The sequence below is a fragment of the Protomyctophum parallelum genome (assembly GCF_964188405.1).
Source record: "Protomyctophum parallelum genome assembly, chromosome: 4".
NCBI classification, from domain to species: domain Eukaryota; kingdom Metazoa; phylum Chordata; class Actinopteri; order Myctophiformes; family Myctophidae; genus Protomyctophum; species Protomyctophum parallelum.
In genome coordinates, this window is record NC_139700.1 from 35,081,939 (window position 1) to 35,098,371 (window position 16,433).

Below are 16,433 nucleotides of genomic sequence, written 5' to 3' on the forward strand. Positions count from 1 at the left end.
AAGCCCCCCCTCAAAACAAGCCCAATTGACTGACTTCTATGTAAACCAAGATTCATTAGCCCCCCCTCTAAATAGCCAGCCCCCATAGCACCCCCAGTCACAATTTTATGGAGCCGTCGCTGGTTCAAAGTCTACTGGTCTGTGGTCTTTCCAATGTCTGAGACGTTTTCTCAGCACCAACAGACGCTGACATTTAAAAAATGTTAAAGACCTAATTTCACTGTGAACTTTATCTAAAAAAAAATGCCAGTACGTATGCGGCCATAAATAAATAAATAAATAATATATTTAAAAAAAAGGAACACTTAAGTCTGTACTCCCTTAACAGAACTACTATTAAGGCTATTTTGTTGGGGCTGCTTTGTGAGTAAATTGTCCAGAGTGTGGAATGAGATTAGGCCTAATGTAAGAGACCTTTCAAGCTCTGTCTAATTTCAAACCGAAATGGTCTCTCTTTTTTTCCGCCTGTCGCCTTTGCTTCTGTCTGTGTTCTATAATTGGAAGGGACTGCTTTTATCAAGTGCTTTACCAAAGAGCAAGCAGGCCACTAATCATTATGGGGAAAAGACCCGTATGGATTTAAGTATATTTCTCTTCTCTTCTATTCTCTTCAACACTATTTGTACAGGATTTTAGGAATACACAACAAAGACAATGATAGGGAACACCAACTGGCTGTGTGTGCACATGTGTCATGTGGAGAGGGCAAGCAGTTAGGGGTCAAGTGTCTTGCTCAGGGATAACTCCATTGCGGGAATTGAACCTGGGACATTCTGTTTCCAAGGCGGCCTCTCTACCCATTCAGCTATTGCCACCAGTGTCCTTCAAACTCTCGAGTACTCACTGTGGAGAACAGGATGATATGGAAATAGTGTCCAGCTACAGTAGACTGACAGATGGAGGGAGGAAAGGAAGTGTACTATAATTTTGGATGAAAGAGGGAGAGAAAAGGTCAGAAAAAGGTTGATGGGTTTTATTCAAGCGTCAGATATCCATGGCAACAGTCACATTTTTGAGAAGAAGAAAAGAAGAAGAAGAAGAGAGAGAAAAAAAATGTTAGGTGGTACGCAAATGAGGAAAAGAAGAAAAGAACACTGACCCAGGTGCAGTTCTGAATCGCCAATCAAGTGTTAAATTGGATTGAGATTTGGTGTCTAGGCCAAGGTAGAGGAGACGGGAGGTCACTCATTTTCATGCTCGTTAAAACGTTCAGCAAGCACTCATGCAGCGTGGAAGGAGGGCTTGTCAGTCTGGAAGAGACCGGTCCTATTAAGACAGGCATGTCCTCAACCTATATGGTGATTGGAATGAATGCCTCTACCTTACTTTCTGTCTCAGGGTTAGAGACATCCACAACCTCGCCAGGAAGTTCTGCATTTAATATCCTCAAAGTGCAACTTTTTGAAAGCTTATTTTTATGTCTGCTGTCTGTCTCTCTCTGTGATGGGGGAGTAAATTGCAACAATGTCTGAAGTACAATAAAGATGGCAGTGCACCTGGTGTCCTATCTGCTTGAAATAACATGGTCAACCAGAAACCAAGGCCCATGTGAAAGTATGTTCATTTGTATGACCTATCATCGATTGTGTTCCACGTTGGATCAATGGAACTAACATAGTAGTTCTTATTTATTGATATCATTGTTTAATATTAATGTTATCCGTATAGGGGGTTTAATTGGTTATTCCCACTAACAGCAATAAAGACAAAAATAAACCCCTGTCTGTGAGATTTGCGTTGGGTCTCGTAGGTACTTCCAGGATCCCAATCCCCCAATAGCAGGGCTCTAATCTGACTCACTCACAACAAATAGTGTGCTAATGATGACGGTGCAAATGACACCTGTAAAATGTCACAGCTGAGTGCAATTTGCCCTTGCCCTTAAGACAAAATTGCGCTCGGCTGCAAATTGTTCATCTGATTGCAATTTTCCATGTGGCAAACTATAGACGGAGGCTTTGCGGCTATTTATTCATTCATGTGCTGATGATCACTGAGCTGGAGTCTGTGGAGCTGGTGCTGAGGAGGTGTTATGATGACCAGTGTTTCCCAAAACATTGAATCCATGGAACTCATGTTTGAGTCACGGACCCATTTCTATGAATGAATAGAAACGTCAGTGTAGGCTGACGTTGATATCAAAAGGCTAAATGTTATTGGAGCCAATGGACTGAAACAAAATAATGTTTTACACGGCCTACCTTGCCACACTGAAGTGGGATTCTACCTACCGTATATATGTATATATATATTATATAATCACACTTAAACCCATAACTATACAATACTGCACAGTAATGCGTGTGTGTGTGTGTGTGTGTGTGTGTGTGTGTGTGTGTGTGTGTGTGTGCACGCATGCAGGCAGAAAGTGTTTGAGGATATCCAGCGTCTCCTAAATCCTGATGACGTCATCAACGAGGTAGTCTTTGACCTGGAGGATCCCAGGTAGATGAAGGCACGCACGCACGCACGCACGCACGCACGCACGCACGCACGCACGCACGCACGCACGCACGCACGCACGCACGCACGCACGCACGCACACACACACACACACACACACACACACCCGTGTTTGTGTGCAGCTAATCTCCACCCTTTTCAAATTGGCTTCACATTTTGAGTCAATTCCGCGGGCCCAGGGTAGGCAACCCGGCCCAGCGGAGAGCTGCACACAGAGGAGAGAACCTTTTTCCGTTTCAATCATATACTGATGTTTCTTATCCTTCATACTATTTTTTGCCATCATAGCTGTGAGTGTGAATATTGGTATTAAAATGATCTTTAAAAAGTCGATCTATTTAATGTTTTGAGACCTGCAGAAACATTGAAATGTCAAAAGAAATTAAATGTTGAAAGGATTCACATTTACACTCTACACATTATCTTTTCTCTCTTTTGTTCATTTCTCTATTTCTTCCTCCCAATCCCGTGTGTGTGTGTGTGTGTGTGTGTGTGTGTGTGTGTGTGTGTGTGTGTGTGTGTGTGTGTGTGTGTGTGTGTGTGTGTGTGTGTGTGCGCGCGCGCGCGCATGTCTTAGTCCTCAGTGTTCGTCTGAGAGGACAAACTCCTTGAAGTTCTTCTCTAAGTTTGAGTGTGGGAATCTGAGGAAAGCTGTCCAGGTCCGCAGGTACTATATATGGACAACAACTCTCACTCTCTTTTCAACTTTTTATTGATCTCTCTTGCGCAAACACAGTATATAGTATACATAAGTAATACCAGGCCCTCTCCTCTCCTCTCCTCTCCTCTCCTCTCCTCTCCTCTCCTCTCCTCTCCTCTCCTCTCCTCTCCTCTCCTCTCCTCTCCTCTCCTCTCCTCTCCTCTCCTCTCCTCTCCTCTCCTCTCCTCTCCTCTCCAGGAATGAGTATGACCTCATACTGAATGCGGATGCTAATTGCTCCCAGCACACCCAGTGGTTTTATTTTGAGGTCAGCAACATGGTGGCCAACGTTCCGTACCGCTTCAACGTCATCAACTGTGAGAAGACCAACAGTCAGTTCAACTACGGTGAGACCAGGAAGGGGGAAAAAGGCATTTGTCTTTCAACACTTTAAAAACGCATTAAAGAAGAGTTTCATGCTAGAAGGCTTTTTTACCTTTCGTTGTAGTTGTTAGGTCCGCAACAATGTGGTCCAGGTGTTATTTTGTGGGAAAAAAACGCATTATTGGCTATTTCCCCTATACCCCACCATAAGCCCTTAATAGGGTGCTGGGTTTTAGTGCAAATTATCTTATTTCCATCGCTCGAATTTTTTATAAATCCTCTCATAAATCCTCTTCATTTCTTTGTATAAATCCTCTCTTTATAATGTCAACAGTATGTGTAGTGTCACACTTTACTCCATATAGTAATGCCATTGCTGTGTTCCAGCCGTAAAGCACGAAGTCTCGTCTATCACGAGACTTTGCGAGCTCCATGCAAGTGGATGGACCTAGCGAAATCTCGCGATATATAGGCTGTCACGATTCTCGATACGTATCGAAATCGAATCGAAATTGTGTATACACAGTGTATCGAAATCACGAGCCGAATCGTGCGCACGTCCGTCTGTTTTTTCACCGCTACTCACGGGACGTGTTTCAGCCACTCTGACCAGATGCAACGGTGCACCAAGCAGCCGTAGATCATTGCGTGCACTAAACACTCAGCAGAGAGCAGACAACAACAAAGCCAAATTCACTCAATGAAGAAGCCGTTTATATCGCTTTTGTCCTGTGGATGGGACATTTAGATTTTAAAACGGATGAAAATGGTAGATAAAAGCATATCGTTGTGTACAATAGCGGAGTGACAGGTTCCATATGAGGCTGCCTAGAGGCACTAGGCTACTAGGACACCAGGTAAACAGTTGTCTAAACAACATGCTATCTAAATAACATTGTAAACAGTTGTTGTTAAGAAAGCCCACATACAGTACAGCACCTGTGAGTGGTTAAATTCTTTCAAAGCACAGTAGTTTGTTAGATTTTCCAGGAAGCCATTGGATTCCAATCATTCCGTTCACTTGGAACTTGCTTGAGATATAGGTATTCCAGCACGGTATAATTGTGCAGTCATGTTGCAACGTGTATTAATCCATTTTAAAGTGTGTATTGATTTGAAAGGTTTACTGTAGCAGAAAATAGTCACCGGAGAAAAGATTGATTCGCGATTCATGAAATTTGAAACTTCCATCACGACTTAACAATTATGTTCAGCCAAGATTGACTCAATTGTTAATGTTTTTTTTTACTATGATGAAAATATTACATGGCACTTACCGGTATACCCATTAAGGACGAGGATCCTTTTTGGGGTAGTTGTTGGTGTTGCTATACTGTATGTACAGTATAGGAACATAGGCCTAAATGTTATGTCATTTTTGAATAGATATTTGAACGTTTTCAGAAAACTTCAGATCAGGATTTAGAAGGCATTTTTAGAAAGCAACCTTAGTCCTAAATTGGTTAAAACCAGGAAAGTATCGTGTCGTTTTTGTTTTTGTTTGCGTTTGCTATTCAAACATGCCAGTTGTACAAGCTCACAGCACGGCACACAGTGGCGTGCTATGAGCTTGTACATCTGGTTTGTTTTTTATTTTGAAAGTATGAGAACTAGGCCTGTATAGACTGGGTCTCAGGTATTAATGGGCTAAGAAGACTAGTCTAATGCTTTGCCCTTTTTATATTTGAGCCGAGAAAAAGCCTGTTGGGTACCAGTCCAAGGCATTGCCCTATAACCCGTAACCCTAGTAGAATGTGGTTGAGACAAGTCAGACAGGTGGAGCCGCAGGATGTGAGCTCTTATAATTGGTTAGTGATTATTAACACTTGCATATATACATTACCGTTGCTTTCGGGCAGAAACGTAGTAAAATAGCCGATCTACGAGCTCACAGTGTGTCACATCGCGGTGCGTTGTAAGTCTTGTAGATCTGCTGTTTTCACTATTTCTGGCAATTTCCGTTCCATTTCCCTGAAAGTATTTTGAAACGGTTTTGAACATGTGAGGTTTCCACCCGACAGTTAGGATATTTTAGAAGCAGGAAGACGGCAGCAGAATCAAGACATGGGAGACACAAGGGTCTCAGATAAGGCTGCAACTAACGACTACTTTTTAAACCAATTAATCTATGAAAAAACAACAAATAACCACAACGTCTGAAATGAATGCCTAGACATTTTATTCAAGCATTTTGTCACAGTTTGAGGTTGAAAATCACTGACATAAACAGGGAACCTGGAAGCCTGCTGCATGGGTGCACACACAACACATCTTCACTATAAGGCTGGTGTTGACATACAAAATGCGTTCCAATTCAGACATACAATAAATACACAGCTGCTGCCCCACACCTGGAGCGTACCATCGTGAGAGAGCGCAGCTGGGATGTGAAGGATATGGAGTGTAGGACCTGCTGTATATCTCCAAAAATAAACGAGGCCAACGCAAGCTACACAAATAAACACTATCCATAGTGGGGGCCCTGTTAAAGATGCAATCTGTACGTTTCATGTCCTACCCGGGATTTGAACCATGGGTCTCCTGGTTGGGAGGTCATGCGGTTTAAGTTTACATAAAAAACAGTGAAGGACAAAATACTCACATGTCCTCTTTTTTTATTGGCACACACCGATAAATAAAAATGCTTAGGCATTTCGGTTAAGAGCCTTCACCAGAGCATTACGTTGTCAGCATTTAACTGAAATCATTTGGAATTCATGCATTCCGTTCATTGTGTGTGTGTGTGTGTGTGCGCACGCGTGTGCTCGCTCGCTGAGAATAAACATTATTTCTTTATACAAATGAAAGGTAGGGATGGACAGAGGGAGAAGGAGAGAGGGAGGTATAAGAATGATGGCCAACAGGACAGCAAATGAAAGTAATTAACTATATGAATAGCAGCAATCACGTCAGTTGAGAGAGAGAGAGAGAAAGAGATGAGGCATACAGTATGGCTAAAAGCTGACCTAATTGACACATTCACTTGTGCAAGCGCACGCACGCATGCGCACACACACACACACACACACACACACACACACACAGGTTTCACAGAACGCCCCGTGTTCCAATAAATAGCTCTTTTCTCCGGGAAATTGGTCTCATCTGAGAGGAGAGCAAACACAAAGGTGGTGTACTCCTGCATGCGTCCTATATTAGAAAGAACACGTATTCTCCTCTGAAAGATAGTTATCTTCTGACATACCAGGAAATGATCTCACCACAGAATCTTGGACCACCCTTGGACCAAATGAACCTGGAAATGTTCCATTAGGTTTCATTGGTACCACTCTCTGAGTTAGATGAACCTGAGGACATGAGGCTCATTTTATAAAAATGTCTTCTAAATCCTGCAGCTGTCTTCTAAAAAACTGTTTTCTGAGAAACTTGTTTTTACTATGTCAGTTGTTCACAAACCTTTTTCATGTCAACCCGGCCCCCAAATACCATAGGTATTTTGTTTCTGACCCCCATCTCACAAATATATTTAATTCCAGGGACCCCCAGAAGCAAAGATTTTAGTTAAAAAGGTTCCCTTTAAAACATGTACGTAAGCCTACATTTTCACGATCTTTCTAAAATAGCTGACCTATAAGCTTCCAGTGGTGTACCGCATGCTGTGAGCTTGTATGTGTGCTTTTTAACAGCTAAAGTATAAAATAATACTTTTTCCCTCAAATCGAAAATGATATACTGTACATGCACTGTGTAATATGCAATTTATTTTCCTAATGGGTTTCTGTGCCAAAGCCTGCATGGCAATTCTGCATTCAATTTATTTACAGTATATGTTCAAAACAGATTTATGTTACTACTAGGCCTAATACATATGGTATGCTGCATCACAGGATCGGCGCCTTATCCTGGTTAATTGCCTGTGTTCATATATCTTGCATGTGGAGAGGGAAAGTAAAAGCCACTTTTCTGCGTGAAAATGCGTGCGCACGAGGCGTGTGCACCCACGTTTCGTGGCGTGCGCTAACGTGCACGCACCCCCTCCCAAATGTTCAGCACCTGCTACTGTAAATATCTCTCCATAGTCCGGCAGATGGGGTAGATGGGTGGGAGATTTGGCTTATCGATTTCTTTATTGGCCTAGAATATTGTCTATATACAGTACATTTATGAATCCACTTGCTGACCGGCTGTCAGTATTGGGATTTTTTTATAGGGGTTTCTTGTGACCCTACCATTAACATCCTATGGCAGGCAAAAATGGCAAACTTTCCTTATGCTTTAGTAGCATGTGACATGTAAAACTAGGGGGTTTTCATGATTCTGAATCCATTCCAAGCATTAGTTTTGCACAAAAACGGCCATAGGGTCACAAGAAACCCCTATAAAAAATTGCCCAATACCGACAGCCGGTCAGCAAGTGGATTCATGAATGTAATATGTATATAGACAATATTTTAGGCCAATAAAAAATATACCAAATATCCCACTTTAAACAAAAGAAGCCTGTCGGCTGCCAGACTACCAGTGGTGGAAATAAGTATTCACAGTGTTTATCCAGAATTCAAATGTACTTGAATGTTTTGAATATAGCGCCACATTGTGAGCTTATACACAACTCCAGTAAAGTAAAGGTATCTCAAAATGTTACTTAAGCACAGTACTTGAGTAACACAGTACTTTTCACCACTGCAGATCTCAAATTGAACGTGGAACTTTCCCATTGTGTGATAGTCAGACAGTACTTCTGTATCTGGCCTGTATCTGGCAAATACGGCAAATACGCATTTGTATTTTATTTGCTAGTTCTTGATTTTACATTTGACATGTTGTGAGTCTGTGGGTTATTTTTGGTACTAGATATCTACTGTATAATATCCTGTAGTATAGCCTCTACAACACCGGCCAACAAAACACCGGCAAAACACTGCAGTGTCAAACTCCTCCGGGCTCTCTGTGTGGGATGCTTGATGTTCATCTTTGTGTGTTTGTGTGTGTGTGCGTGTGCGTTGCAGGCATGCAGCCCGTGTTGTACTCGGTGAGGGAAGCCCTGGAAGGTCGACCTCACTGGAAGAGGACCGGAACGGAGATCTGTTATTACAGGTACATAATGTTATTACATAATGGTATTTCATAATGTTATTTCATAATGTTATTTCATAATGTTATTACGTAATGTTATTACATAATGGTATTACATAATGTTATTTCATGTTATTTCATAATGTTATTTCATGTTATTTCATAATGTTATTACGTAATGTTATTCATAATGTATCGCATAATCTATTGCATAATGTTATTACAGTATGTTATTTCATAATGTATCACATAATCTATTACATAATGTTATTACAGTATGTTATTTCATAATGTATCACATAATCTATTACATAATGTTATTACAGTATGTTATTTCATAATGTATCACATAATCTATTACATAATGTTATTACAGTATGTTATTTCATAATGTATCACATAATCTATTACATAATGTTATTACAGTATGTTATTTCATAATGTATCACATAATCTATTACATAATGTTATTACAGTATGTTATTTCATAATGTACTTATTACATAATGTTATTATCCTACATAATGTTATTAAGACATGCAATGAGTAGAGTAACATACTATCCTTTATTCAACCGTATGTTGAGGATAAGAGTGAGAATAAGAGTGACAATAACACATTTTGACAATAACAAAATAAAGCCTATCTGACTGAGGAGCACTGACACGCACACACACACACACACACACACACACACACACACACACACACACACACACACACACACACACACACACACACATTTACCAACAAAAAAACTTTATTTTAACCCAAGAATATCACTCTATATAGTATACTCTTTATCTTTAAGCTCTAGTAGGCAGAAACAATGCAAACCTGACTTTCTATTTGGACTGGGGCTTAAATTCCAGGTGTTCATGTTTTAAATCTGATTTTGACTCCTCCTATCTATCATCTCTCACCCAGAAACTACTTCTGTGCAGCTCGGGGCAAGAAAAGATCAACATTTTACACTTTGACTTTCACCGTGACCTTCAGACACCACGACGACGTCTGCTACCTGGCCTACCACTATCCTTACACATACTCTGCATTACAGGTGTGTCTGTCTGTTTATCTGTCTGTCTGCCTGTCTTTAATTTCTTATGAAAGTAGACGATAAGAGATGAAGACAAATTACGTGAGAGGCATCACTTGCATGGATCGACCCAACAGGTTTAGAACAGCAGCCTGTCTGTCTGTCCGGCTTATGGGATCTACTACTAAATAGCCAATTTCAATGCCACAATCCCTCCGGCTTATGGGATGTGCCAGTAGCTGCTGGTCAATATCGCAGAGACGTGAATAAATAGTGGCACATTAGTAGTCCACATTAGATGAACACAGAAATTATACTGTACATTCATCAATATGATGATACCCCAACAGCAAGAGTCTCAGGGCAGATTTACACTAAGGTCCCTGGTGCGCACTCAGGACCACTTGGCAGATGTTGTGGTAGTGTGAATGCTGTGTACTGTTCTCAGGACCGATTGAAGTGTACTGGGATATGGATCAATGCAATGTGAAAGCATTGGATACAGTTCAATGAAGTGTACTCAGGTGCGGAAGAATCTTGGCCAATGTGAATCATGGCCAGCGGGGACCTGGCAATTGTATTCGGGAACAGTTTGAATCAAACAGAATCAGTGTGAATCTGCCCTTACTGTCTAAATACATTCAAGTCGATCCAAGTTGTGGTAATCACATGAACCCTAGTATCCTTATTCTGGGTCGAACATTCTGCGAAAATACAAGAGCTACAGTATGAGCTCACAACATGGCAGAGATTTGGTGTTGGAACAAAGAAGTGCACGCACGCACGCACACAGGCACACACGCAGGCACACACACACACACACACAAGAATGATATGCATTTCTTAAAACTAAAGTTTGCATTTGTCATGGTCGGGGCACAAAACTAAATTTTGCCAAGTTATTTCAGGACTACTTTTCCTTTTGCTTGCACACAGAAATTGGAGTTTAAAAAAATAATACATGAGTTACGGAAATATAGGGGGGTAAAAAATCATAGTTGTATCCTGCAGGCCTGGGAATAAAGGGTATGAGCATGCCGCGGCGGAGGCCACTAAGCACTTATTGAGCTGCTATTGGATGCAAATATAATCGCTGTGGGTACAATGGGACAAGGCAGCAGACATTAATGTGACTCCCCCAGGGGTCCCGTGTATTATAAAGCTCCTTACTGAATGTTTATGTATGCAGTATATTATAAAGCTCCTACTGAATGTTTATGTATGCAGGGAAATGCTGGATCCACATGGGAAAGCTGTGGATCTCAGGGTTCATGTGGTCTTTGTTTGTTGATGGCTTTGTCTGCCATGCTGGTTCATACAAACAACAACAGCACGCATGCACGCACGCCATCACAATATCGCATATTTTGATACTGAATAATTAGTAGGCCAGTTTCGTTTAGTTCCCAAACGCTTTGGGCTTTGTATGCCTTTATTTATAGGACAGTAGAGTAGACTGACAGGAAATAATTTTAATATTTTGAAATAATATTTTAGGCAACAAAGTCTTATGCACACCTGTATGCTCTGAGGCGGGTGCGTAGGCAGGGCTCAATGTATTCAGAAAAATGCACATAAAGCGCACAAAGACCCGCACACCGTCTGCACTTGCAATACGAACTTTATTGGCTACGTATCAGTCAAAGATGCCAGAAGAAGGTCTTTGACCGAAGCGTTGCCAATAAAGTTCGTGCATTTTTTAGAAATAATATTTTAAACTGGGATTCTAGGGAAATGTATATTTACCTATTTGGGAAACACTGCTGTAGATGTTAACTTTCTCTGTCTCTCTCTCTCTCTCTCTCTCTCTCTCTCTCTCTCTCTCTCTCTCCAGTCTCATCTAATGGTGCTCCATCGTTCAGTGGACCCCTCCAAGGTGTTCTTCAGACAACAGGTTCTGTGTCAGACCCTGTCTGGGAACCCCTGTCCTCTGGTCACCATCACCGCCTGTCCCGCCACCAGGGGCATGAGAGACCTGCACCAATTTCGTAAGAGTCTCTGTGTGTGTGTGTGTGTGTATGTGTGTGTGTGTGTGTGTGTGTGTGTGTGTGTGTGTGTGTGTGCGTGTGTGCGCGTGTGCGCGTGCGTGCGTGCGTGTGCGGCACGTGTGTGTGTGTGTGCTTGTGTGTCTGCGACTCTGTGTGCGTTCAGATTGGGGTTTAGGTTAGGATTAGGCATTTAGAGGTTAGGTTTAAGGGTTCGTGTTTTCCAAAATACTTTGTTGTGCAATGTGTTGAGAGCTTGTTGATCGGCTGATGTTTTCAGCTATTTTCAGTGCCGGCCTAAAATGTCGGTGTGTGCGTGTGTGTACATGCGTGCAAATGTGGAGTCCATCTGAGGTTTCCATATGTTTAAAGCCCATACGTGTTCACGTGTTGGTGTGTTTCTGTGGTGGATTGGTATTTAATTCAGTTTTCAGTTCTAGACTCGTATGGACATGTTAACTCAGTTCTAGACATAACATACAGTAAATAAGCATGGGAGGAGCCGAGAGAGAGAGAGAGAGAGAGAGAGAGAGAGAGAGAGAGAGAGAGAGAGAGAGAGAGAGAGAGAGAGAGAGAGAGACTCCTTATTGAACTTACGCTTAGAGCTACATAATGAATGTATATATACGAGCACGGCTCAAATGATGAACGTGTGTAGCAGGCTGTGTTCTAACGGGTCTGTAGTAACATCATTAAATTCATTCATCATCATATTATTTACACTAATGCCAGTGAGCTCTGCTCTAAGGCCATACTTTGTATCCCTTCCTGTTGCTTTTAGAGACCACATTATACAGTGGCAATATACAGTAGCTACTGCCATGTACGTTCCATAAAAATGCAAGAAGAAAAAAGTTGATTATTTATTAGAAGCAGTGGTGGAAAGTACTAAGTGCATAAAGTACTTTACAGGATTATTTCCAATTTTCCATACTTTTACTTCTACTCTATATATACACAGAACTTTTACTTGCAACAAAGTATTTCTAAATTGCAGTATCGATACTTTTACTTAAAGTGGGCGGCAAATTGGAGCGGCAGGGTCTGTATTGCAGTCGCTGTACCGCACTGTTGTGACGAAAAGAGAGCTCAGCCAGAAGGTAAATATCTCTGTCTACCGAGCAATCTTTGTTCCTACAAGTTCCTATGGCCATGAAGTGTGGGTCATGATGGTGGCTAGCATCTCACTTATGGCCCCTACAGACTGTAGGAGTTTTGAAGTTGTCTGCGCGTCATCAGATGTATTTCACACTGCAGGAGTCTTTTTTTGATCTGTGCTGGGGCTTTCACACTAAACGATTGATAGCCGACTAGGCATCACACACTGCAGGAGTTCACCAAGATGCGATCCAGACCCGATACATATAGGCTACATCATTTGTTTTTTATTCCAATTAATTTGGACATGTCACGCACGTGCTGCAGGATGCCGTGATAGAAGCACGAGACCGACACAGGATGCCCCTCTCTCTCTCGCTCTCTCTCTCTCTCTCTCTCTCTCTCTCTCTCTCTCTCTCTCTCTCTCTCTCTGCGTGCATGCCACACCCATAGCCAGGCTACACAGGGCGAAAATTTTGTGATAGCTTATAGCCTACGTGCGCTATAGCGAGACAGGACGTAAAATCTTGATTTTCATTAAATAACTCTGTCTCTCTCCGTATGCGCACACACACACACACACACACACACACACACACACACACACACACACACACACACAAACACACACAAACACAGCGCACAAGATCCAAAAGTTTGATCTGCACTGTTGATTCCGCATCGGAATCAACAGTGCAGATCAAACTTTTGGCGACAGAGTCAAATATCAAACCTGCTAGATATTCATATGCCCATGTGGTCTAGCTCTATGGAATGTTTAGATTTTAAGTATAGTGCCAGGGATCCTTTTAATAGTTTTTGTATGATGAACTGAGAACAGACAAATGGATATGATGGACAGATGCTTGGACGTGACGGACAAATAGAAGGACCGTACACGTCTGTACATTGACAGAGGAGACAACCAGTTAATAGAAAATAGTCCCTGCCAGAGACATAGAGATATATCTCATACTTTGTTTGTTTTTTTCCTACTTAATTGAAAGCCAGTGATCCTTGGCAATCAGAAATATGAAGGAATAATTTGTCTGGGAGAAAACCATATTAGATTCACTATGCCGTATCAGCATTAATATAATTAGAGTGTCAGTCTCCTGTGGTGGGTGCCTTGCTTTTCCAACAACAAAATTTAAACTCCTTTTTCTGGTACTTCTAAAATGATCACATTTGTTTAATTAGTCAATATTAAAGTCATATTCGTCATAGCCATAGTTCAATTAAATTAATGTTATTTTTGTCGTAATCGAACACTGGTATTTTTCCAAAATAACCACATAATGGTTGTTTTTTTTACAACTTCTAAATACTAATTAGTGAGTCCCCAACACCCTGCAGCATTCACTTTGGATCGGTACCATGGTTTTGTTTCAAATTAAATTCTGATCATAGATGCTGTAAAAATCGAGCTACCAGATGAATAGAGTGCCGAAGTCCTGACGTCATCCGTTCATTCCCTGGGTCACGGAAGTCATTTACATGGGAGAATAACATTGGGTCATCTTAGAATCGTTTCATATAAGAATTGTCCAATAATAAACAAATTGTCAGGGAGGTGGCTCTGATACAGTCTGTTTCTGGTTAATATTTATTCATTCGGCTGCGGTAATGTTACCGGTTTCTCGCCGCTAGCTTCATATCCATATTATGAGTCAAATTGCTGTGCTCATTTGTTTAATTTTAGAAGACAGTTCTTATATGACACGATATTAAACACGCCTATGGGAATTCAGACTGGGGCGGGGGGGGAAACGTGTCAAACCCTAGTCAAACACACAGACTTCATTATTTTTCTGGCCGTAGGGTGCAAATTTCAAATTGTGCTACAGTTATCTAATACAAACACTATTAACATTGAGTGACTGCAGTTTCTTCCAGCAGTGAAAGTTTAAGCTAGACTTCTAGTGCTCTATAGGCAAAAATACTTGAATGTTACACAGTATGACATTAAACTTAGTTTAAATGAGGAACAATGTTTGTACCAGATGCAACATTTCTTGTCTTCAATCCGTGAAAAGACAATAAAACCAACTCTGTACTTAAATAAATGTAATTGCAGCGTTCATCAAATGCTGGGTCTCTGCTGCATTATGTAAAGTGCCTTGGGACAAAGCTTGTTGTGATTTGGCACCATTATAAAATTGAAATGAACTGAATTGAAATCAAACTGTCCGGCAGTAACACATTTTGATGGTAGCACTTGGCAAGTACAGACTAATCTTGCGTTCCATTGGGTACATGGATTTCCAAAAAATTAAGTGGCAACCAAAACATGTTGAATGTGGCTGGTCCACTAACTGTAGCAGCCAAACAGCTTGGTATTGTTATGGAAATGAGCATTGGTTTTGGTGCAACAGGCCTCATGAAGTAGATTTGGTAAAATGTTCGAAGGCATCATTTGGCTAAACATTCATAATGTGAGTGGTATAGTATGGGGAACATTCTGAATTTCTGAAAATGTGTACGTATGTTCAAAATAGGGATGACGCCACGTAACTCGTAACCGTTCGCCCCACCGACTTCAAATTCGACACACTGATTCAGTGAGTCAGGTTGCTATGGTATTTTTTTTTACATCTGAGAGCTCTCTTCCTCACAGTCCAACATTGGGTTTTCGTCTCGATTGCAAACACCCCACCGGAGGCAACATGGCTGCCGTCCACAAGCCTGGACATGTTGCCTGTGGATAGTATCGTCTGTAGAGGAAGTGGACTGTGTCTCACCCTCTGCTGCAGTGCTGAGGTCCCCCAGAGGTAGAGAATTACCCCTGAAACCCTCCTAGCAGTGCTGCTCAGCGAGAAGCCCACTGAGACTGCGATAGTATTATCGGTCCCAGACGTACGTCTGTGTGTGTACGTGTGTGCGTGTGTGCGTGCGTGCGTGTACTACTATACTTGTGAGGGACAGATGTCCCCACAACAAGTATAGTAGAACTTGAGAAATATAACGCTTTTCCTGGATTGGATGAAGGATTAGACACAGACAATCGCACACCTACAAGCTAACGCATGTTGTGAGTTTTTTTTTTTAATCGGTTTATGGGTTAGAATGAACAATAGACAAAGATTTATTAAAAAAAATTGCATTCATAAAATTGTCGTCCTAAAATGTTGATGTCCTCACAAGTATAGTTTTGTGTGCGCACGCGCACAGTTCCTGCAAGAGGGAATTAAGGGATTAACAGACACACGTGCACCTACCCGCACACACGCAAACAACTTGAATCCAAGTGCAACAGAGGCCTCGAGCAGTCACAACTAATCAGTTCCAGTTTCCTTCCTCTGTATGCAAATGACTATGCTAATCAGGTCTAATTACAACCAGCCATGTCACTGGGTTAGAACACGAGCGAGGCTTTACCCATCAGAGCGTCGTGGTCACGTGAAAACCTTGTAATTTCAGCTTTTAATCAAACCACTTGAATATGAAGGGGCAATAACGGCTGGCTGTAAAATCACAACGGTGGAAGAAATATATATAAAGTGCCAATCGGCACAGGTCTCCACCAGGATTCTTCCTCAGCCTAGTGGGAATATGCGTGCACAGTTTCATCGCAATCGGACGCTGCGTTGAGGAGTTGTGGCCATTTACTACTCCTGAAAACTGTAGGAGCCAATCGTGGCCAATCAGGATGGAATATGAGAAATCAAACAAACCTGTCTTGATCACATGACTATGGAGATCATGTGTACCGATTTGCGTGAAATTTTGATAAAATCTGAAGGAGTAATAATAGAAAATGTGTTTTACATATGTCGGCCTCCTGGTG

At 41.6% G+C, this 16,433-nt stretch overlaps 1 protein-coding gene across 3 annotated transcripts in view; it reads left to right on the forward strand.

Moving 5' to 3' along the window:
• The window catches only part of agbl1 (AGBL carboxypeptidase 1), a 200,457-nt gene that overhangs the window by 97,090 nt on the left and 86,934 nt on the right, over positions 1 to 16,433 (forward strand). For all 3 annotated transcript variants that reach the window (XM_083762454.1, XM_083762455.1, XM_083762456.1), the window contains exons 15-20: positions 2,362 to 2,445; positions 3,041 to 3,130; positions 3,362 to 3,510; positions 8,458 to 8,545; positions 9,452 to 9,584; positions 11,398 to 11,551. In XM_083762454.1, the coding sequence (XP_083618580.1) occupies positions 2,362 to 2,445; positions 3,041 to 3,130; positions 3,362 to 3,510; positions 8,458 to 8,545; positions 9,452 to 9,584; positions 11,398 to 11,551 (698 nt within the window). The remainder of the gene's footprint in view (positions 1 to 2,361; positions 2,446 to 3,040; positions 3,131 to 3,361; positions 3,511 to 8,457; positions 8,546 to 9,451; positions 9,585 to 11,397; positions 11,552 to 16,433) is intronic.